This window comes from Mustela nivalis, assembly GCF_964662115.1.
Source record: "Mustela nivalis genome assembly, chromosome: 5".
In the NCBI taxonomy this organism is placed as follows: domain Eukaryota; kingdom Metazoa; phylum Chordata; class Mammalia; order Carnivora; family Mustelidae; genus Mustela; species Mustela nivalis.
In genome coordinates, this window is record NC_139024.1 from 88,894,491 (window position 1) to 88,916,134 (window position 21,644).

The 21,644-nt window shown below is 55.5% G+C and overlaps 2 protein-coding genes across 10 annotated transcripts in view; both read left to right on the forward strand.

The window, feature by feature from the left end:
* The window catches only part of TTBK1 (tau tubulin kinase 1), a 40,631-nt gene extending 33,346 nt beyond the window's left edge, over positions 1-7,285 (forward strand). For all 7 annotated transcript variants that reach the window (XM_082729679.1, XM_082729678.1, XM_082729673.1 and 4 more), the window contains 2 exons: positions 1,635-3,217; positions 3,984-7,285. In XM_082729679.1, coding sequence (XP_082585805.1) covers positions 1,635-3,217; positions 3,984-4,374 — 1,974 coding nt within the window. In that variant the 3' untranslated portion in view covers positions 4,375-7,285. The remainder of the gene's footprint in view (positions 1-1,634; positions 3,218-3,983) is intronic.
* Positions 7,286-14,893: 7,608 nt separating this feature from the next.
* Positions 14,894-21,280, forward strand: SLC22A7 (solute carrier family 22 member 7). 3 transcript variants are annotated; one of them, XM_082733132.1, is made up of 10 exons: positions 14,894-15,364; positions 16,006-16,109; positions 16,246-16,400; positions 16,525-16,693; positions 17,670-17,793; positions 18,137-18,246; positions 18,760-18,974; positions 19,136-19,244; positions 20,479-20,682; positions 21,075-21,280. In XM_082733132.1, the coding sequence occupies exons 1-10, from the start codon at positions 14,972-14,974 to the stop codon at positions 21,127-21,129; spliced, it is 1,638 nt and encodes a 545-aa protein (XP_082589258.1). In that variant the 5' UTR covers positions 14,894-14,971; the 3' UTR covers positions 21,130-21,280. The 3 variants fall into 3 exon arrangements, with proteins under 3 accessions (XP_082589258.1, XP_082589260.1, XP_082589259.1); XM_082733134.1 differs by lacking the exon at positions 16,006-16,109 and having other exon boundaries at positions 17,670-17,729; XM_082733133.1 differs by lacking the exon at positions 16,006-16,109 and having other exon boundaries at positions 14,902-15,364.
* Positions 21,281-21,644: the final 364 nt, after the last annotated feature.

Genomic DNA, 21,644 nt, shown 5'->3' on the forward strand with positions numbered 1-21,644 from the left:
AGCGGTGTGAGAAGCGACTAGCACTTAGGGAACTGCTGGCTGCATCAGCAGGCAAGCGCACAGGGCAAGGATCCCAGGGTGCAGCGCCAGGTGAGCTCAGAGCAGAAGGGGAGGAGCCAGGTCATGGGGGCGGGGCAGCATTGCCAAGTGCCCAGCCTAGAATTGGAACTGTCCCCTGAGGACTGTGGGGGCTATTGTAGGTTTCTGCAAGTTGGAAGCAGAGAGATAGGGTCAGATTTCAGTTTCAGGAAGATCCCTCTAGCAGCTGTAGGGAGAATGGTTAGGTGGGCGGGAGAGAACAAGCCAGTGGTTGGGGACCCCCCCCCCCCGCCCCCTGGCCCGAGAGGGCTGTGCCCTTACAGCTGAGGCAGCAGGTGCAGAGGTTGAAGAATATTTAGCAGGACTCCCTGCAAGTCTGGATGGCACCTGGAGGTGTTGGAGGTGTCCGATCTCTGGGGCTTCTGATCTGGAGGGGCTGTGTTTAGGAAGACAGGGCACAGCATGTTCAAAAAGGCTGACAAAGCACTGGACGCTGTCAGTCCCATCCCCATCTGAAACGAAGCTATGTCAGCCCCTGGTGGGGCCTGGTGCACTAGGGGTGCTGGAAATGCGTGTTTGAGTGTGCGTGTGCGTGTGTTGACTTGGTCAGAGCTGGAGAAGATGTAAGGGCTGAGGTCCTGACAGGGTGATCAGGCCTTTCTAGTCTGAAAGGATCCTTAGCCTGGAAGACTAAGGGGAGATGTGGCAGAAGCCCAGAAAACCAAGAACATAGGCCATCACATTGCCAAGGGCTCTGCCCAAAGCTTCAAAAGGGAAAACTAAATCAAGTGGAAAGAAACTTGCCTTTTGTAAGCTAGCTGCAAATTCCCGGAGGAACTGTGGACTCAACACACAGCTGGGGAGGGCTGGAGAATTCCTGAGCAGGCCAGGAAAGGGCAGGAGGAAAGAGGGCACTGGAGCTCCAAGGGCACCCAACCTGCATTTTGGGGTGTGGAGGACAGCTGAACTTTGCCCTGCTCCTGCACAGGCTCTGATGGCCCTGGCCGCCAACTCCTTGGCTGCAGAGAAACCCTGTCCTGTAAGGAGGCAGCAAGGGTTGACCCAGACGCTTGCCACTCCTCTCCGGACCTGGTTTCGTCCTCTGTCAAAGGGAGATCCACACCCTCACTCCTCAGCAAGAGCGGCCCCAGCCCACGGGCAGCCAGCTGGACGTGTCTGAGCCGGGCACCCTGTCCTCTGTGCTCAAGTCTGAGCCTTGCCTTGCCGCTGTCTTTGTCTTCTATTGATTGAACTAAAGCTGGCTCTGGGTTTCAGAGGCAGGGAGGAGAGTGAAGGAGGTGGGAGACGGGAGACAGAGGAACTGCCAGCTTTGGGGCCAGGGGCCTCAGGAGGAGCTGGAGCGTGCACACAGTCCTTCCTCAGAGACTTTCTGAGCACTCACTAGGTGCCAGGGACCCTTCTAGGCCTTGGGGGACAGAGCAATGAACAAGACGGGCCCAGTGCTCAGAAAGGAGCACACTTTCTGGCGCATGCACCTGGGCATGTGGGCCTCCCAGCTTGTGGGTGCAGTGCTGGTGTCATCGGGCCCTTCAGGGCAGGTGACATCAGCGGATCCCTGTGTGTGCCCCTTGCAGGTGTTCTCCGTGGCGCCCCCGTTTGAGGTCAATGGTCTCCCTCGAGCTGTGCCTCTGAGCCTGCCCTACCAGGACTTCAAGAAAGATCTCTCTGATTACCGAGAACGCGCTCGGTTGCTCAACAGGGTCCGGAGGGTGGGCTTCTCCCACATGCTGCTCACCACCCCCCAGGTACCACTGGCTTCTGTTCAGCCTCAAGCTAATGGGAAGGACGAAGAGGAAGAGGAGGAGGAAGAAGAGGAGGAAGAGGAAGAAGAGGAGGAGGAAGATGAAGAGGAGGAGGAGGAAGACGAGGAGGAGGAGGAGGAAGATGAGGAGGAGGAGGAGGAAGACGAGGAGGAGGAGGAAGCAGTGGCTCTAGGGGAGGTGCTGGGGCCTCGAAGTGGCTCTAGCAGTGAGGGGAGTGAAAGGAGCACGGACCGGAGTCAGGAGGGTGCCCCATCCACGCTGCTGGCTGACGACCAGAAGGAGTCCAGGGGCCGGGCCTCCATGGCTGACGGGGACCTGGAGCCCGAGGAGGGCTCCAAAACGCTGGTGCTCGTCTCCCCTGGTGACATGAAGAAGTCGCCCGTCACTGCCGACCTGGCCCCTGACCCTGACCTGGGCACTCTGGCTGCCCTCACTCCTCAGCAAGAGCGGCCCCAGCCCACGGGCAGCCAGCTGGACGTGTCTGAGCCGGGCACCCTGTCCTCTGTGCTCAAGTCTGAGCCCAAGCCCCCTGGACCTGGGACGGGGCCGGGGGCCGGGGCAGTGACCACAGGGGCGGGAGGGGTGGCCGTCACCTCCTCACCCTTCACCAAAGTTGAGAGGACCTTTGTGCACATTGCGGAGAAAACCCACCTCAACGTCATGTCTTCCGGCGGACAAGTGTCCCGGTCTGAGGAGCTGGGCGCTGGGGGTGAACTGGGCCTGGAGGCGCCCTCTGATGGGAGGGCTGTGGAGGAGGGGGCCTCCCTGCCCCTAGAGAATGGCATTGCCCAATCAGGGCTGGAGAGCGGTGCTCTGGCTGGCCCTCCCAGGGACACCCCCCCGGAGGTGGCCACAGACTCACTGCCCAATGGCCCAGCCCTTGCCAACGGGCCGACTCCAGTGTCCCCGCTGGAGCCAGGCCCCGAGAAACTGGCCACCATCTCCCCCAGCCGCCATGCCATGGCAGGCGCTCGCCCCAGGAGCCGGATCCCCGTCCTGCTGTCTGAGGAGGACACAGGCTCGGAGCCCTCAGGCTCCCTGTCGGCCAAAGAGCGGTGGGGCAAGAGGGTCCGGCCACAGCAGGACCTGGCGCGGCTGGTGATGGAAAAGAGGCAGGGCCGCCTGCTCTTGCGGCTGGCCTCCGGGGCCTCGTCCTCCTCCAGTGAGGAGCAGCGCCGGGCTTCAGAGACGCTCTCCGGCACTGGCTCAGAGGAGGACACACCTGCCTCGGAGCCTGCTGCCCCCAGGAAGGCTGGGCGGGTAGCCGCCACCCGGAGCCGGATTCCCCGCCCCATCAGCATCCGCATGCCCACGCCTGCTGCAGCCCAGCAGCCTTCTGCTGCCAGCAGACCCCATGGCGCTGGCCCCGCCTCCGACACAGCCATCACCAGCAGGTGAGAAATCACAGCTGGCCCTACGGTGGCCAGAGGGTGACCGCAGAAGGCCTCCAACCTCAGGAGCTTCCCCAGAGGCAAGGTCAGAGCCTAGCAAGAATGCGGAGAAGGACGCTTCCTGTTCTCCACCTCCACAACTAAGTGTCTCCTCCCTCTCAGGTTCCAGCCCTGTCACTGGGCTCAAGGGAGTGGCTACAGTGAACATGTCTAGAGGGGTCGTCAGGGACGCCAAGCTTGAGGAAGGTGAATGGGGGCCAGTGGGGCTCACACACATCCTCTGGTGTGCCAGGAGGCATTTGAAGCCAAAGGTTAAAGACCAGAAGTAGTTGGGAGAAAACATTATTCATACCGTTGTAAACACGGGTAGGTGGTAGAGTAGAATGTAAAATCCATGAGAATTTTAAAGATGAAACAGAGGCCAGGTAGCAGTCCCAGGAGCCTGTGGCCCCTAGAGGTCCTGCCCAGGAGGACGGAGCACCAGCCCTAGTTTATCTACCTGTGCCTGGTCTCCACAGCCTCACCCAGGTCTAAAGCCGCAGGGCTACAGGGCTCAGTGCTCAGCGACTTAAAAAAAAAAAAAAAAAAAAAAAGATTTTATTTCTTTATTTTGACAGAGACAGAGCACAAGTAGGCAGAGCAGCAAGCAGAGGGAGAAGGAGAAGCAGGCTCCCCGCTGAGTGTTCAGCGATTCTGAAAATGTCTCTCCCTTTTTTTTCTTTGCCCTTCTCTTTTCTCTTGCCTTCTGCCCCCTCCCCTCGTCCCGCAGGCTCCAGTTGCAGAAGCCTCCAGGGTCGGCCGTCGCTGCTGATCTCCGCCCCAAACAGTCCCCCGGCCGGGGCCCGGGGCCCGGGAGAACCCCAGCCGGCACCAGGCCCCCTGTCCCGCGCAGTCCAGGCCCCTCCGCCTCTGCCGTGCCGCGCCACCCCAGCGCGTCCCCCCGGAGCCAGTCCCTGTCCCGCAAGGAGAGCTCCTCCCCCTCGCACCAGGCCCGGCCCACTGGGCCCCCGCCTCGGGGCGCCCCGCAGGCCCGGGCCCAGCCTGATGGCACCCCCTCCCCGGGGGGGTCCAAGAAAGGACCCAGAGGGAAACTCCAGACTCAGCGCGCAGCAACCAAAGGCCGGGCGGGGGTCGCGGAGGGCCGGGCCGGGGCCAGATAATGACGCGCGCGGCTCTCCGCGGCCCCCCACCCTCACCCCGGCCCCCCACCCGCAGCCGGCCACACTGAAACAGCTCCCAGCACAGCCTTACGCGCCTGACGCGCGCCACCCGCGGCCCCAGCTTCCCGCCTGCACCCGCGAGGACGCGCGCCAGCACTCGCCGCGCCCGCCCCCCGGCCGGGCCGGAGGGGGGCGCCGCGCCGCGGGGGGAGGGCCCGCCCCCCCGTCCTCTGACCCATCTCCGTGACCCCTGCCCTCCCCCTGCCGCCCTTCGGGTGGGGCAGGCTCACCCTTGGCCCCGGGGAAGGCTCAGCCACTTTTTCACCGAGGACTCCAGTAATGGGGACGCCCTCCCCCACCCCTTCGCCCACCTGCCAGGCCTCTGCTGCTCTCCGTGCTCCTCCAGGGACCTCTGCTTACACCTCCTGCGGCGCCTTCCCCTCTTCCCGGCCTTCTTCCAGCCCAAGCCCACCTGCACGGAAAGGCAGCCTCAAATTCCGGAAGTGGAAGTTCCAGCCAACCCCACAATCTCCTGGGAGCTGTGGTGGTCCCCTTAGCTACCGGCCTGGAGTTGGGGAGCTGGGACCTAGGGACCACTGGTCTACTCAGGTGTGAGAGGGCAGGTCTAACCAGCCCAAATTCAGCTCCATCCTGGACATCCCTGGGGGAGGTAGTGGGCAGGTGATTGGGGGGCTGCTCTCCTGCACCCCCAGGGTGCAAAGTTCTCCTCCCCATAAATTTGGGTGGGTCCTCAGTGGGAACCGTAGAGTGTGTGTGGGGGCTGCCTTCCTGGTCACATGTTTCCCAATGGGAAGTTGTGGGGGGGTTTAAAAAAGGTTTCACCCTCTCCCTTGGCCTCCTGATCTAGTGCTCAGGACCCCTCACCATCAGGAATTCCTTCTTGCCATCTAACCTCAACCCTGCCTGCTGCAGTTTCAGCCAACCTCCCTGTCTCTTGAGTTCAGTGGAGGTGGAGGCTGGTTTTCATCTTCTCTGCACTGGCTATTTAGAGATTCAGGGACTCAGTTCTGGCCGGGTCACACTTTCTGTCCTCCTGGGGATGGGGAGGGGGCTGGATCAGACCATCATCTTCCCCAGTGGGCAGAGAAAGCAGAAACAGGCAGGTAGACAGCTGGCCCCTGGACTCAAGGTGGAAAGGCCTTTCTAACTTCCAGATTGTGTGCTTGTGTGATGGGTCCGGCCCAAGTCCCGTTCTCCCCCAGCTAACCCTTCAGACTGTCCCTTCTTGTACTAACCCCAGCCCATGCATCTGAGCTGTCCCTGCAGAGGGTGAGGGCTGTGGTGCTCCATGAATGGATATGGGGCTTCCTTCTGGGTCTGGCTCCTGCATAGCTCATCCCACCTCATCACGAGCCTCAACTGCCTCCGTCGGGCCAAGCAGCACCCTGGCTATAGAAGGGACAGCCAAACTGTCTATCTGGGATAGGTCCCCTGCAGGCCTCCTCAGTCCTCAACACCCTCAGCCTCTGTCCCCTGGCCTGGCCCCTCTGTTCTTCTCTGGGTCCCAGAAGCAAGGCAAGGCAACCAGGGGAAGAGGAAGAAAGACCCTGACATGCCTCAGCTGTCTGGCAGCATCCAGCCACCATCACTTAGAAGGACGCCCTTGAGGAAGTTGGCTCTGGAAGCAGTGTGGTGGTTGCCGAAGCCTCTCTTGGAGAGTCAGCAGGCTTGGGCAGCTCTTCCCACACCAAGGTGGTGGCTTCTCTGCAAACGAGGCCAGGGGAGGACTCCAGGTTGGACAAGGTCCATCTCATGCTGACGCAGAAGCTCCCAGAACACTCAGGAAACCTCTCCGGACAGAGCCCTCTTTGTCAACCCGAGACCCTCCCAAGGCCTCTACTGCCCTCTGGGTCCAGCAAAGGGGGTGGAAGAGGGGCCACTCCCTCCCACCTAGAGCTTCTCTGAATGACAATCAGCTCGTGCCAGGTGGGGACCAGGGCATGACCCCCAGTGCCCAGGTCCTGGGCCTGCTCCTTGCCACCAACCGAACCGTGAATGTAGGGCCCCCAGCTTCAACCCTGCCCCAGGACCAACAACACCCTGATTTGGTGTTGGGAGGAAAAGGGGGCGGTCTGAGAGAGCCCCAGACCCATCTCACCCCCAGCTTCACCCAGCACTGGAGCTGGGCAGAGACGCAAAACCCTGTCTGCTCTTGGGATTCCAGATCTCCCTAGGGCTCCCATCGATCCTCGGGCCTCTGCGTCATTGAATGTCACCGAGGGAAGGAGGGGAAGGGGCGACTGCGGAGGGGACCAGGGGACTGTCTCTGCTCCTCTCCCCAGGAAGGATCCAGGGCAGAGGAAACCACACCTCCCCGTGTCCCCACCCCCAGCAGCAGCCTCTTTCCCCTCGAGCACCCATCCCCTCCACCAAGCTGTCCTGGTCCTGAACCCCTTCCCTGTAAAAGAGTGTCACACCCCACCCCCACCATCACCTCACCCCTCTAGCACTTCCCCATTGCCACAACCTGTGTCATTGGCTCAGATGCAGGTCTGCTCACCCCAGAACATGCCTCCCCTCCCAAGCCACACTGTGTACGAAGCAGGTGCAGGAGAAGGGCCGTGCCCCAGGCACATGGACTCCCCCTTTCCCAGCCCCTTACTGGGGCCTGGCTCAGTCTTCTCAGCTCTGGGGATCAGCCCTGGTGGGCATGGAGTTGGGGGGGGGGGCAGGGAGATGCCCTCCCCCTCCCCCAGGGAAGCCACTGAAGAATGTTTACACGCCAAACAGAATGTAACACCCTTCCCCACCTCTTCCCAGTCACTGCATGGCCTCTGCCCGCCCTGCACCAGCCCACCCCCACCCCGACACCCTGGAAGCCGCTGTCATGATTAGATCGGGTCTTGGAAGGGAAGTAGCCATCACACCATTAAAAAGCCTGTGGACCTTTTGTTTTGTTGGCCTGGACTCTTCTTTCTTTGGGGAGGAGGGCAAAGCCCAGGACCTGGGGCTAGGGGTGGGCAGTGGTGAAGAGTGCAGGTTGGTGGACAAGTGGGAAGCAGATTGTCTCTACAGAGCTGGAAACAGAAGCTGAGGACAGGACAGATACAGGGTCACACTGGGCCGCCCTCTGTCTCTGACTGCAGAGCCTGCCACGCTCAGCTCCCCTGGCTCTCTCTCCAAGGGCGTGAGACTGAGTCCCGCTTTGTGCCAGCCAGCTGAGAGGGAGGGAGGAGGAATTTTCATTGCCCCGAAGTTAACAGACACAAGGGAGTGTTTGGAAAACCACAAAGCTAAGCAGCTCCCAGGCAAAGAGAAACCATGGCCATTATTCTAGCGACATCCGTAGAAATTATAAATGAATGTTGCCTGTGAACTAGCATCTCCATTTCTAGACACGCATCCTGTAGAGGGTGGGTAGACTTGCCAAATTCCATGTGTGCAAAGTTACTCACCGCAGTATACTGCACGGAAGGAACTCCACAAAGCCTCAGCCGCGATCTCATACTCAAAATGTCTGGAAATGGGAGCTTTCTCGTTAAAATGGCACAGACTCATCTGCTATCTTGATCTTGGTGTCGTGGTATCAGGCCCTATGTTGGGCGTGAAGCCTTCTTCTTCTTCTTTTTTTTTTTTTTAACTTGTTTTAAACATTTCTTTTTTTTTTTTAATTAATTTTTTATTTTTTATAAACATACATTTTTATCCCCAGGGGTACAGGTCTGTGAATCACCAGGTTTACACACTTCACAGCACTCACCAAAGCACATACCCTCCCCAATGTCCATAATCCCACCCCCTTCTCCTAAACCCCCTCCCCCCAGCAACCCTCAGTTTGTTTTGTGAGATTAAGAGTCACTTATGTTTTGTCTCCCTCCCAATCCCGTGAAGCCTTCTTTTAAAAACGTTCAGAAGCAGTCTAAACGTCCCCTGATTGGGGCTGATCCGTACAGTGTGGCCTCCGGTACGGTGGTACTGTGAGGCTCCACGGTGAAGGGGATGTATGTGTTTTGTACACACTTAAGGACTGGCCTCCGAGAATGAGAGTACATGGGAGAGCGGAGTGTATGCTGTGCAGCTATTTTCACGAGTGAGAGGAGTCTGGTTCGCTTCAGGGAGAGGGGCTGGGGTGGAGGATGGGAGGCTTTCCTGCAGGGTACTTGCTGTACCTTTTGCCTTTTGGACCCTATTTCAGTGGGTGTGAAATTTTCACCAAGGCCATACACAGATAGTTTCCATCCCAGGACACACTCCTGGCTGTGCCTGGGGTCCGAGGGAAAGGGGCCTAGCTCAGAAGTTCTGCTTTCCCTCCAAGAAAACCACGCACATGTAGCTCTAGCTCTGACGTTCCAGAACATGTGTAACTGTCTCCTGTTCTTGCCCTTGCCCCCTGGGGTTCCATTGCTTCTGACACACGTGCCGGGGGCTCTAGGTCCTAATTTGCCAGACTTCAGAGGGATTGCCACATGCTTTCAGCTTCCTTCTTGCTTAAAAATGTCAAAAGCAGAGGCCCCTGGGTGGCTCAGTCAATTAAGTGGTTGACTCTTGGTTTCCATGCAGCTGATGAGCTCAGGGCCTTGATCTCAGGGTTTTGGGATCAAGCTCCAAGTCAGACTCTGTGCTCGTGGGGGGGGGGGTCTGCTTAAGACTCTCTCTCCCTCTACCCCTCTTACCCCCCCACCACATGTTCATGGGCTTTCTCTCTCTCTCAAGCAAATAAATAAATCTTTAAAAAATATAGTCAAGGGGCACCTGGGTGGCTCAGTCATTGTTAAGCATCTGCCTTCAGCTCAGGTTTTGATCCCAGGGTCCTGGAATTGAGCCCTGCCTCAGGCTCCCTGCTTGGTGGGAGCCTGCTTCTCCCTCTCCATCTGCCTGCTGCTCCCCTTGCCTGTGCTCTCTGTCAAGTGAATGAATAAAATCTTAAAAAAAAAAAAAGAAAGAAAGTAAAAAACAGATCATATTTAGAGTATAAAGGCAAATGTAAACAGATATAAAATAAAATAGTAAAGTCCCCCCATCCATGAATCTGATCATCTAGAGGTAACTCCTATGAATGGCTTCTTCTTTCTCTTTTTTTAAGATTTTATTTTGTTTTATTTTGAGAATTGTTTATTTATTTGAGAGAGAGACAGAGAGTGCTCTCGAGCGTGTGTGCAAGTGGAAGGAGGGACAGAGGGAGAGAATCCTCAAGTGGGTGCCCTGCTGATTATGGAACTGGGGTGGGGAATAGGGAACTCAACATGGGGCTCAGTTGATCCCAGCAACACAGAGATCATGACTGGGATGGAAACCGAGCATTGGATGTCCAAGTGACTGAGTCACCCACACGCCCCTGAAAGATTTTATTTTTTAAGTAATCTCTATACCCAACGTGGGGCTCCAACTCAGAATCCCAAGATCGAGTCACGTGCTCTTCCAACTGAGCCAGCCAGCCAGCCGCCTCAATGACTTCTTTCTTATGTTTATAATACCTCTCTCCCAGGGCGCCTGGGTGGCTCAGTCAGTTAAGCGTCTGCCTTCAGCTCTGGTCATGATCTCGGGGTCCTGGAATTGAGCTCCACATTGGACTTCCTGCTCAGCAGGTAACCTGCTTTTCCCTTTCCCTCTGCCTGCCACTGCCCCTGCTTGTGCGTGCTCTCTCTCTCTGTCAAATAAATAATACAATCTTGAAAAAATAATCATAGCTCTCTCCCTCCCTCTTGCCCTGTCCTCCCCATAAATAGAAGAGCATGTTACACTTGCTATTCTGAAACATAATTTTGAGGCCCAACAATATGTCCTAAAATACAGTTTGTGGTATATTCATAGAGTTGTGCAACCATCACCGCAATCAATTTTAGAACCCCCCAAAGAAACGCCTTATCCATTAGCAGTCAACCCTAATCCTAGGCAGCCACGAATCTACTTTCTGTTTCTGTACATATTTGTCTTTTTGGACATTTCATATACTATGTGAAATGGATTTCATAAAATATATGAGCCTGCCTGATGCTCCATGGGTGAGGACCTGCCCAGGTCCTGGCCAACCTTCTCTCTACTTCCCGAGAAAGAGAGTTCTCTTTTCTGTCCTATGGCCCAGAGAGCTCTAAGGACAGGGACCCAGAGAAATAAGTGACTTCATCAAGGTTTCTGATTCAGGGGCCAGAGAGGAGCCACAAGATCAAGGACATTGGAGGGGACTTTGTTAGTAGAGAGAGACCCTTGGGGATTACTCTGGAGAAGAGAGACAGGGTGGGAGTGTGGAGACTGTGCCTCTAATCTTCAGACACAGGGGCCTGCTGAGATTTTCCCTCTGGCTAATCAGGAGTCGAAGCCAGAATAAGAGCTGAGACTAACCCAAGATAGAAGAATGGTCAGGATGATCTTCTAAGTCCCTAGCAGATCATGGTGATGAGGTGATGGGGGAGGGGAGGCCGCATGGTCATGGGAAAGTGGCCATAGGTCAGAGGGACACATGATACAAGCCCATTTTCACCAACTCCAGGTGGCAACTTCTGCATTTCTTCTCATCCATGTACCCTTAAACCCAAAGTGACATGATATACCGCCACCATCAACATTCGCTAGCTGTATGTCGATTACCCAACTCTAACTCTATTACTGGCACCATCATTACTCAAATCACAGGTCCTCTTCTCCCAAACTAGGCTCCATTACCACCACCACCACCACCATCAACACTACTAGCCTCTGATAACATAATGTTTAACAAGAGAGAGAAGGTTCTTGCTCTCAAGGAACTTACACATCTTCGTCCACTGGTAGAACATGGTGGTCCATCACCACTACCACCGTCATTATCATCTACCACATGATCGTTGTCACCACCATTGCCTTATAACCAGATCACTATTACCACTATCCTAGACCCATACCCCTTATCCCTACTCCAGTCACTCCCATTACCATCCGTTTATCATCAGTATTCTCATTTGATCACAATTACATCATCCCATCACCATACTTTTCACTACAACCGATATCATCAGTTGGAATTAATTCCACCATCATTGCCACCATCATCATTGCAGGAAATAAGTACATGGGTTGTAGCAATAGTTAATGGTCAGTGAAGTCCCAGCTAAGATGGGGAGGTCATATGAGGTCACTCAATGTAGAGAGGGACAAAAGGGTAAGAAGTCCTGAAGTGTAAGTGATTCCTTCCATATTGGAAGCAATCCCATATAGGGAAAGTTTATCCTAAGAACTTATTCTTCCTCAAACCCTCCAACAGTTTTAGCAATAATTTCAACTAAGGAGTTGCTATTTTTTTCCAGTGCACAAGTCTCTCCTTCTCCTGTAGTGGGGTATAAATGAATGCTTCCCCCAGCTTGGCCTCTGAGCTCAGGTTTGGATGCTCAGGTTTGGATTCCCAGGTTGGAGAGGAATGAGGATGGTTAAATATTTAATCAAAATCAGCTCTTAACTGGTGATTTAGAGCTGATCTTCCCTCTGGTTAGACCCTAGGTTTCAAACCTTGTCTGCCTAGTTCTATCATCTGTCTCCAGATATCACGGCCACTGTCATCCCTACTCCTTGATGACATGAGAGAAGAGAGAGGCCATATAGGCTGGGGACCTATACCTATAGCCAGGAGTACAGTTAATACCAAATCATTCTCTGCAGATAGGGGCTAAGATTCAGATCTGAGTTTCTTAGGAGTCAATGCATAAGGGGAGAGGTAACCACCATCTGACTATCAGCTCTTTCTTTCTTTTTTTAATTAAAGATTTTATTTATTTATTTGACAGACAGAGATCACAAGCAGGCAGAGAGGCAAGCAGAGAGAGAGAGGAAGAAGTGGGCTCCCTGCTGAGCAGAGAGCCCGATGCAGGGCTCGATCCCAGGGCCCTGAGATCATGACCTGAGCTGAAGGCAGAGGCTTTATGTTAAGGTGGGAGAGACATGTGGTGGTGGCAGGAGGAAGGCACCACAGCCAATGCCCAGACTTGGCCTCATTGGCGGATTCCCCTGTCTGTGAAAACTTCAGAGTGAGCTACTGGATGGGCCACAGAGGTAAGATGTCAGCAAAAGTTAGTTCTCCAAGATGCGAAGGGTTGTGGTATTTTATTTGTTTGCTTGTTCATATTTATTTATTAGTTTTTTAAGTGGGCTCCATGCCTAGCATGGGGCTTGAACTCCAGACCCTAAGATCAAGAGTTGCATGTTCTACCAAAAGAGCCAACCAGGTGCCCTGGTATTTTATATTCCTACATAAATAATATGATTATATAGTATTCAATGAGGGAGGAACACTGTGGGAGGAGTCGGCAGGGCTGGTGTGTTTGGGGACATGGAGGGACAGGGGATGTCAGGGAAGGGCCAGGAGGAAATAGAGAGAGGCGCCGAGCTTGGGGGGAATCGTGTGGGCTGAGGGAAGGAGCTGGACTTTCACCCTTCAGCAGTGGGAGGGCTTTGCCCTGAGCCACTGCCATGTCAGCTTTGTGTTTTAAAAATGTCCTCTGTGGGCACCTGGGTGGCTCAGTGGGTTAAGCCTCTGCTTTGGGCTCAAGTCATGATCTCAGGGTCCTGGGATGGAGCCCCACATTGGGCTCTCTGCTCAGCAGGGAGCCTGCTTCCCCCGCCCCTGCCTGCCTCTCTGCCTACTTGTGATCCCTCTCGCTCTTGTCAAATAAATAAATAAATCTTAAAAAAAAAAAAAAAAAAAGTCCTCTGTGGCAGGTGTGTGGCGAATGGGCTGACAGGAGTGAGACCGGAGGCTAGGAGGTGTGTTCACCTGGTTCTGATCCTCCTGCTAGACGGCGTGCTCACCGAGGGCAGGAGCTGCCTCTGGGCCATCTGGGCACTCTGCAGAACGCTTGTATCATCTTTCTGTTATCACTTGTCACTGCCCTTGCCCCAAGTTATTAGCACCACCCTTACCACACACCATGTCACTGACTAAGTTTCCTTCCAGAGCCATCTCAGGGAACCCAGCAGCTTAGGTCAAAGGCCTGGGCCAGAAGCAGGGGTCCTGGTCCTCTCTCCAGTTATGCTGCTGAGTCCCAGAGTGGCCCTAGTCAGCACAACCCCTCCGCCCCATTTCCTTAGCTATTCAAAGTGAGGGTTAGATTAGACTTGTGGTTTTTAAACTGTTTTTAGGTTTACAAGTCAATTTGCTTAGAAACCTGCAGTCCTTGGGACCCGTGGGCGGCCTGGTCGATTGGGCGTCTGCTTTTGATTCAGGTCATGACCCCAGGGTCCTGGGATCGATTCCCCACAGCAGGCTCCTTGCTCAGTGGGGAGTCGGCTTCTTCCTCTGCCTCTGCCCCTCCCCGTGCTTGTGCTCTCGCTTGCTCTCTCTCTGACAAATAAATAAATACAAATCTTAAAAAAGAAAAAGAAATCTGGAGCTTTTGGAAAAATCTGATGACCTCCCATCTCTGCCAACCCAGAGTTTGGAGAAGCGGATCAGAATGAAGCCGGTAGTGCTGGTCTGTGCTGTGCTTTTGCTGCAGAGGTCGTGAACGAGAACTGAATGTGGGAGGCTAGACAGATCCTGAGTCTTAGGCATTGCTGATGGGCATGGCAGGACCTTGGCAAGCCCTCTCTTTCCTTACCTAGCCAATCCCCAAAGGGGAAGCTCTGAAAATAGGGGTAGGGGGCAGGCAGGAGGCACTGCGTGTATGGCAAGTGGGAGAGTGATGGGTCTGGGGTCCCCAGAGTGGCCAGGCTGCCCCGTCAGTTCCAGGTGGGGGTCTAAGGGTTTACAGAAGGTTTGTGGCTCAGCAAAAAGAACTCTTCACCTGGTTACGGCCTGGCCCTCAGTCTTTTTATTTCTTTCTTTCTTTTCTCCTTCCTTTTTAAAATTTATTTGAGAGAGAGCATAAGCAGGGGGGCAGCAGGCAGAGGGAGAGGAAGAAGCAAGCAGGCTCCGCACTGAGCTGGGAGTCCAAGTCAGAGCCCAATCCCAGGGTCCTGGATCATGCATGGCCCAAGCTGAAGGCAGCCTCCCTCCCTCCTTTTAAAAAAGATTTATTTATTTATTTGAGATATATAGAGAGAGGGAGTGAGCAAGGGGAGTGGCAGAGGGAGAGAAGCAGACTCCCCGCTGAACAACCGATGAGATCATGACCTGAGCCGGATGCTTTACCAGTTGAACCACACAGGTAGCCCCTGGCCCTCAGTCTTGAATTTGGGGGCCCAGCAGAGCTGTGGCTTCATTAGGTGAGGCTGACCTAAATCTCCCATGGAACAAAGGGCATCCCAGGAGAGTTGTTACCATGCCCTGGAGGACTCCTCCTCTTAGGGACTCTTGGAGCTCTGTCGATCAAGGGGTCAGGGGCTCACTTCCTACACATCCCAGCTACCCCATCATGGCAACCCGAGGCTAGCCCACTTGGTCCCTGAGCACCGATGTGTAAGTCCCAGAGCCACAGAGTCAGTGACCTCCCAATGGATGGCAGCCCCTCCCCCAGGCTGTGGGCCGAACCGGCCAGGATCCCTGAAGACCTGGTGACCAGGGAGGGCCCAGTGCTGGCCCAGCCCCTGGGCTGGATTCCAACTGTAGGCTCTGCTCTTCAGATGAACTGGTCCCGCCTCCAGAGTCCAAGGGTCCAAGTGGTGGGTGGGCCAGGCTGTCCTGAGCACTACAGAGGAAAGTGGCACTGATAACCGTTGGTGGGTGGGCGCCATGAGATTCGAGGAGCTGCTAGAGCAGGTGGGCGGCTTTGGGCCCTTCCAGCTGTGCAATGTGGCCCTGCTGGCCCTTCCCCGAGTGCTGCTGCCCATGCACTTCCTCCTGCCTGTCTTCCTGGCGGCCGTACCTGCCCACCGCTGTGCGCTGCCTGGTGCCCCCGCCAACTTCAGCCACCAGGACGCGTGGCTGGAGGCCCACCTGCCCCGGGAGCCTGACGGCACCCTCAGCTCCTGCCTCTACTTCACCCACTCCCAGGCCCTCCCCAACACCACGTTTTGGGGAGCGGATCAGAGCCCTGGGCAGCTGGAGGGTGAGCCCTCCACAGCACCCTGCCCTCAGGGCTGGGACTACGACCGCTCCGAGTTCTCCTCCACCATTGCAACCGAGGTACTCGTGTGTGAGACTGGGGGACACGAGAGTGGGATGGGCCTGCCACTGCCTTGGGTGATTACTGTGTGGGCAGGAGACGCATTCCCTTACTTTTTAGAGTCTCAGTTTACCTATCTGTAGATGGGATCTATGAATTTAAAGCAGTGAGCTTCGTTCCTGGCCTGTAGTAAGTAGCCCTTATGGGGAGCTGCTAGTGTCAGCTGGGAGGTGATTAAGGCAGGGAAGGGCTAAGACGGCTCCAGGGAGCTGGGAGAGAGAGTTGGGAAAGGCGTTTCTACAGTAGGAGGTGAAGAAACAATACAGGCCTCCTTCTTTCTCTTCTTCTTTTTGGTCCCAGGTCTGGGATTTATATAATCCATCTAGAGGTGAACACAGACGGGGGCGTTCTGTCTGGAGAGGAGCAGACCTGTTGTCAAAGAGAAGGCCCTCCATGGGAAGAAACTGACGCTGCAGGATTGGGGGGTGCAAAGTCTCTTACCCCTCAAGTTGGGTGAATAGTTGAGGGTTTCTTATCTGACATGGAGGCGCCAGGATGGGACTGTTGACCTTGGAAGGCCCCAGAGTCTAGAGAGGAAGGGTCGGTGCTAGCTGGAGAGGGCCTGTACCCATGGGAGGCCCTTCCCTGTTTGTCCCTGCAGTGGGACCTCGTGTGCGAGCAGAAAGGCCTGAACAAAGCCACTTCCACTTTCTTTTTTGCTGGTGTGCTGGTGGGGGCTGTGGCCTTCGGATACCTGTCTGACAGGTGGGGTGGAGTGGGGGGTGGGCAGGGGAGCGGGTGGGGAGCCCTCTCCCACTAGCTGGGGTTATGGGCCTGGTCTACCTCTGTCGTGAGACCTCCCCTCTTCAGGGGGAGCTGACGCCGCGTGACCCCTGTGCAGGTTCGGGAGACGCCGTCTGCTGCTGGTGGCCTATGTGAGTTCCCTGGTGCTAGGCCTGGCGTCTGCAGCCTCGGTGAGCTACATCATGTTTGTCATCACCCGCACCCTCACTGGCACAGCTCTGGCTGGCTTCACCATCATCGTGATGCCACTGGGTAAGGCAGGCAAAGGACGGGCAGGGCCTAGGAGATTGGAGGGAGACAGTTGTCAAGGGTGAGACTAAACCCATCTGGTCCTTGCTAATTTTCTTCCTGTCTTTGGCCCCTGCCCTGGGCCCAGAAATGGAATGGCTGGACGTGGGGCACCGCACCGTGGCAGGTGTCCTAAGCGGCACCTTCTGGACAGTGGGTGTGATGCTCTTGGCGCTGGTCGGATACCTGATACGGGACTGGCGATGGCTTCTGCTGGCTGTCACTCTGCCTTGTGCCCCAGGCATCCTCAGCCTCTGGTGAGGACTGTGGGCAGCTTGGGAGTGGGAGATAGAGATAGAATTACTATTATTATTTTTTAAAGATTTTATTTATTTATTTGAGAGAGAGAGAGAGACAGAGTGAGCGAGCATGAGAGGGGAGGTCAGGGTGAGAAGCAGAATCCCCATGGAGCTGGGAGCCTGATGCGGGACTCGATCCCAGGACTCTGGGATCATGACCTGAGCCTAAGGCAGTTGCTTAACCAACTGAGCCACCCAGGCGCCCCCCGAGATAGAACTAATCAGAGGCTGAGCTTCGAATACAGAATGACTGAGAGATGAAGAGAAAGTCAGTGACCGAGAAATGGAAAAAGAGAGAAAGAGAAACCGACCAGTACAAAGAAGATGGCACTGGACATGAGAAGCAGAGAAACACAGGGCAACATATAGAGAGATGGTGGAGAGACAGAAACAGAATCAGTGAGAGAAAGTGTCAGAGGCCAGACCTGAAAGGCAGATTCAGAGGGACAGATAGAGATGGTTGGAGGAGTGACAAGAGAGACAGGGCCAGAGAGATAGGGCCAGCACAGGGATAGGGAGTCCAAGTAGGAGGGCAGGAAGCCAGGCAGGGTGGCCATTTCATTGCCTCCCCAAAATGAACTGGCTTTTGATGCCCCTTGGGGATTTCTGTGTGTCTCTCTCTCCTTCACCCTATCACCTGTGGGCGGCTGATGCTGGGGGTTGTGGTCTCAGGAATGAAACCAATCCAGCTGGAGAGAAGGGAATCCTAGGCTGTAGCGGATCCAGGCCTGGGCAAGGAAGTGTGGGAGAAGGTGGCTTTTAAGTTGGGCCTTAAAGGATGAATTAAAGCCCATCAGGTGAGGAGGGTTTGGGCCATGTTGAGAGACTGCATGGGCAAGAGTCCGGAGGTTGACAGGCTGTGGTATGTGCAGGAGGGAGATGTGGCTGTGGGTGCTGACTTTGCCTGAAGGGCCTCCTGCTGTCTGTCCCCCAGGTGGGTGCCCGAGTCTGCACGCTGGCTTCTGACCCAGGGCCGTGTGGAGGAGGCCCACAGGTACTTGCTCCGCTGTGCCAGGCTCAATGGGCAGCTCGTGGGTGAAGACGGCCTGAGCCGGGAGGTGAGGGAGAATGTGTGTGTGTGAGTGCACGCACGTGCATGAGAGGGATGTGCATGTGTGTGTGTGTGAGGCCTATGTCGAGCGCCCCCTTCCTGGGGCCCAGTGTGTGTGTGCAGGAAAAGTTTCTGGCCTCCAGTGGAGAGTTCCAAACTCTCCAAAATGTCCTGCCTGGCTCCGGTGGGCCACATCCTTGACTCAGGGCCCACCCTACTCAGCTTGCAAGTGCATCTCCACCCCCGCTGCTGAAGAAGGAAGAGTAGAGACCCAGGAAGATCAATGTGCCTAGCTAAGCCATGTGCCTAAGCCAACTCTGATGTCACAAACTCTCCTTCTCTCCCACCAGGCCCTGAACAAAGTGGCCACTCGGGAGCGAGTAGTTCAAAGACCCTCCTACTTAGACCTGTTCCGGACACCACGGCTCCGATACATCTCACTGTGCTGCATGGTGATGTGGTAAGGAGGGAGCCTGGCCTGGGCCTGGCAGGGTGGGCATAGGTGGACAGAGGGGCGGCAGACTCCGGGATGGTGGTGAGTGTAAGAGGAAGATGGACAAGTGAACTGTGACTGTGCGGAGCAGGACCACCAGCCCCTGCGGGCATGGGGTTCTGGAAAGTCACAAGATGGAGCAGTCATCAGAAGCGGGGCTCAGATGCAGGCTCTGACACTTTCTTGCTCGGAGACCTTGGACAGGTCACAACACCGGGCCTCAGAGCCCCTTCTGCAAAACAGGACACTGTTAGTTCCTACCTCAAGGCTTGCTGTGAAGATTAGGTAAAGACGCTTTGGCCATTGGCACATGTTGCACACTCCCAGGGGGTTATGGGGACAGGGAAGGTGGTGGGCAGTAGGCTCTGGAGGTGGGGGAGATGGTCCTTCTAAAAAGCCAAGGTTTCCTAAAAAGAGAAGACAAGGAGTCGGGCGTGAAAAGGAGGATGGCACCCTGAGTGGCATCCTGACCCCTTTCAGGTTTGGAGTGAATTTCTCCTATTATGGCCTGAGCCTGGACCTGTCGGGGCTGGGGCTGAACGTGTACCAAACGCAGCTGCTGTTCGGGGCTGTTGAGGTGCCCTCCAAGCTGCTGGTCTACCTGTTGGTGCGCCACGTGGGACGCCGTCTCACGCAAGCAGGAATGCTCCTGGGCACGGCCCTTGCTTTGGGTATCAGTCTGCTGGTGCCCTCTGGTGAGCCCCACCCACTGCCCGGAGGCCCCGCCTCCTGCCCAAGAAGGCCCGCCCTTTCCCAGAAGCTTCTGCTCAAAGTCCAGCACTCGGGGAACCTCCCATCGCGGGAACTCTGGGTCTCCCGCAAGGCCCGCTCACTACCCGAACCCTTTTTCCTCCAGAGATGGGCGCATGGAGCATCGCCCTGGCTGTGATAGGGAAAGGTTTTTCTGAAGGTGCCTTCACCACTGCCTACCTGTTCACGTCGGAGTTGTACCCTACTGTGCTCAGGTGAGGGGAGCCTGGGTTCCAGGCAACCCACCTGGGGGAGGGCTTGTAGTCACATCTTTTTACCAGCGACCCCTCCCCCCTCAACACACACACTCACACTGACACCCAGAGGGCTTGTAGTCACATCTTTTTACCAACACCACACACACTGCAGCCCAGTTCCTCCTACCCGTTCCTTAAACCGAACGCAGAATACAAGAGCTAATCAGAGCTGTCTGTGCTTGCTTAAATCTGGTAGAAGGCAGAGCATTTTATTGTTACTAAGTGACCCTGAGCGAGGTCACACTTCTCTAGGCCTCTTTAAAAGAAAAGTCAGGGGCACCTGGGTGGCTCAGTGGGTTGGGCCGCTGCCTTCGGCTCGGGTCATGATCTCAGGGTCCTGGGATCGAGTCCCGCATCGGGCTCTCTGCTCAGCAGGGGGCCTGCTTCCCTTCCTCTCTCTCTGCCTGCCTCTCTGCCTACTTGTGACCTCTCTCTGTCAAATAAATAAATAAAATCTTAAAAAAAAAAAAAAGAAAAAGAAAAGTCACAAAAAGCACTATCTGCCCTTCCCTTCCCATTCACTATAGCCCCAGGCAGTGCTTCCTAGGGGTTGTCTCCAGACTTAAGACCTGCCCACCCCCCCTTTTTTTTTTTTACCTTTTTAAAGACTGTATTCACTTGAGAGAGAGAAGAGAGAGAGAGAACATGAAGTGGGGAGAGGGGCAAACAGGGAGAGGGAAAGGGAGAGAATCTCAAGCAGACTCCCACCGAGCTGAGGCGGGGCTTCATCCCTCGACCCCCAGATCATGACCTGAACCAAAATCCAGAGTGGCCATGCCCAACCAATTTAGCCATCCAGGCACTCCCTGGTATCCTTTCAACTAGCTATTGGCAGGTAGGGACTGGGTAAATTTAGAAAGCCTTGTTCCTCCTTGTTCCCAGGGTCTCTGGGAACTGGGACCTTCTTCCTTCCACACTACACTTTCCCTACCCCCTTTCTGATGACTTTTATTTTCCTTCAGCAGTACCTGATTGATTCTGTCAGAATGGGGGTCCCATCCTCTGGTGAATACTGGCTTGGGGTCCCTGGCCTGGGGACAGATGGGAAGACCACCTGGAAGAAGTCTCAGCTTTCTTAGCCATCTAGGGAGAAGGGGACTCAGCATATGCCAGCCCAGGATGGGAGCCCTCCTAGGCATGACCCTAAGTAGATGTGAACACCCACCCGTTCCCCCATCCTCTCTCCAAACAGACAGACAGGGATGGGGCTGACTTCACTGGTGGGCCGGCTGGGGGGCTCTCTGGCCCCACTGGCAGCTTTGCTGGATGGAGTATGGCTGCCACTGCCCAAGCTCGCTTATGGGGGGATCGCCCTGCTGGCTGCCTGTACTGCCCTCCTGCTACCAGAGACGAGGCAAGCACAGCTGCCAGAGACCATCCAGGACGTGGAGAGGAGGTGTGCACAGAATGACTGTTTGTGTGAGCACATGCATGTGGGAATGAGTGCTCAAGTACCTGACGCCTTAGGTAGGATGCAGAGAGGACGTGTCTGCATGTTGTGTATCTGGTGTGCATGGGCATATGACTTGAGGTATGTAAAAGTACACGAGTCCATATGTGTGTGTACACGGATATCCAAGATTGTCCAGGAAGAGGTGGATGTGTGCACACTCAGGTATGCCTGTCCATCAGGGATGTGTGCAAGCATGTGTGGGAGTCACCTGAGGGAGTACCCATGTTTTTATACTAGCAGATGGGGGGAGGTGTAGGCCAGCCCTGATGGGGCAGGCTCGGGTGGGAGGCCCAGGGCCTAAACCCCACCACTGCTCATGACTCCTTCCTCCACAGTGCCCCATCCAGCCTTCAGGAGGAAGAGATGCCCATGAAGCAGGTCCAGGACTGAGTGGTATCGGGGCAGGCTCTCCACAGAAGTTCTGCAGCAGGGGCTGGAAGACCAGAAGGGCAGGCCCTGTGGCTGGGGCTGGGGCCATCAAGCCCCATCCCCAGGGCTGGGGTGGCCAACAGTGTCCCCTCTCTGTGCTCACCCAGCCTCCAGCAGCTGGGTGACTTCCTAGAATGCAGTCGGTGGCTAAATAATTCTGGTACCCTTGTCATGGCTGGGGGTAGTTCTAGAAACGAAGGTGCCCCAAAGGTTTGGGGCAGCACGGACGAGCCCTGGATGGGAAGCCAGTCTGCCCCTGCGATCTGATCCCAACTTTGCCACTGATTTGCTGTGTGACCTTCGGCATGTGGCTTTCCCTCTCAAGGCTTCAGTCTGTTCATCTCTTGAATGGATAATGAAGGCTTTTAGTAGACCTCACCACAGGATCTATCTTTTGTCAGGCTCAAATGAGATGCCGAATAACGTGCTTCCTCTAGAGATGGTGCTGAAGAAGGGACTGCCCTATGATGACTTCT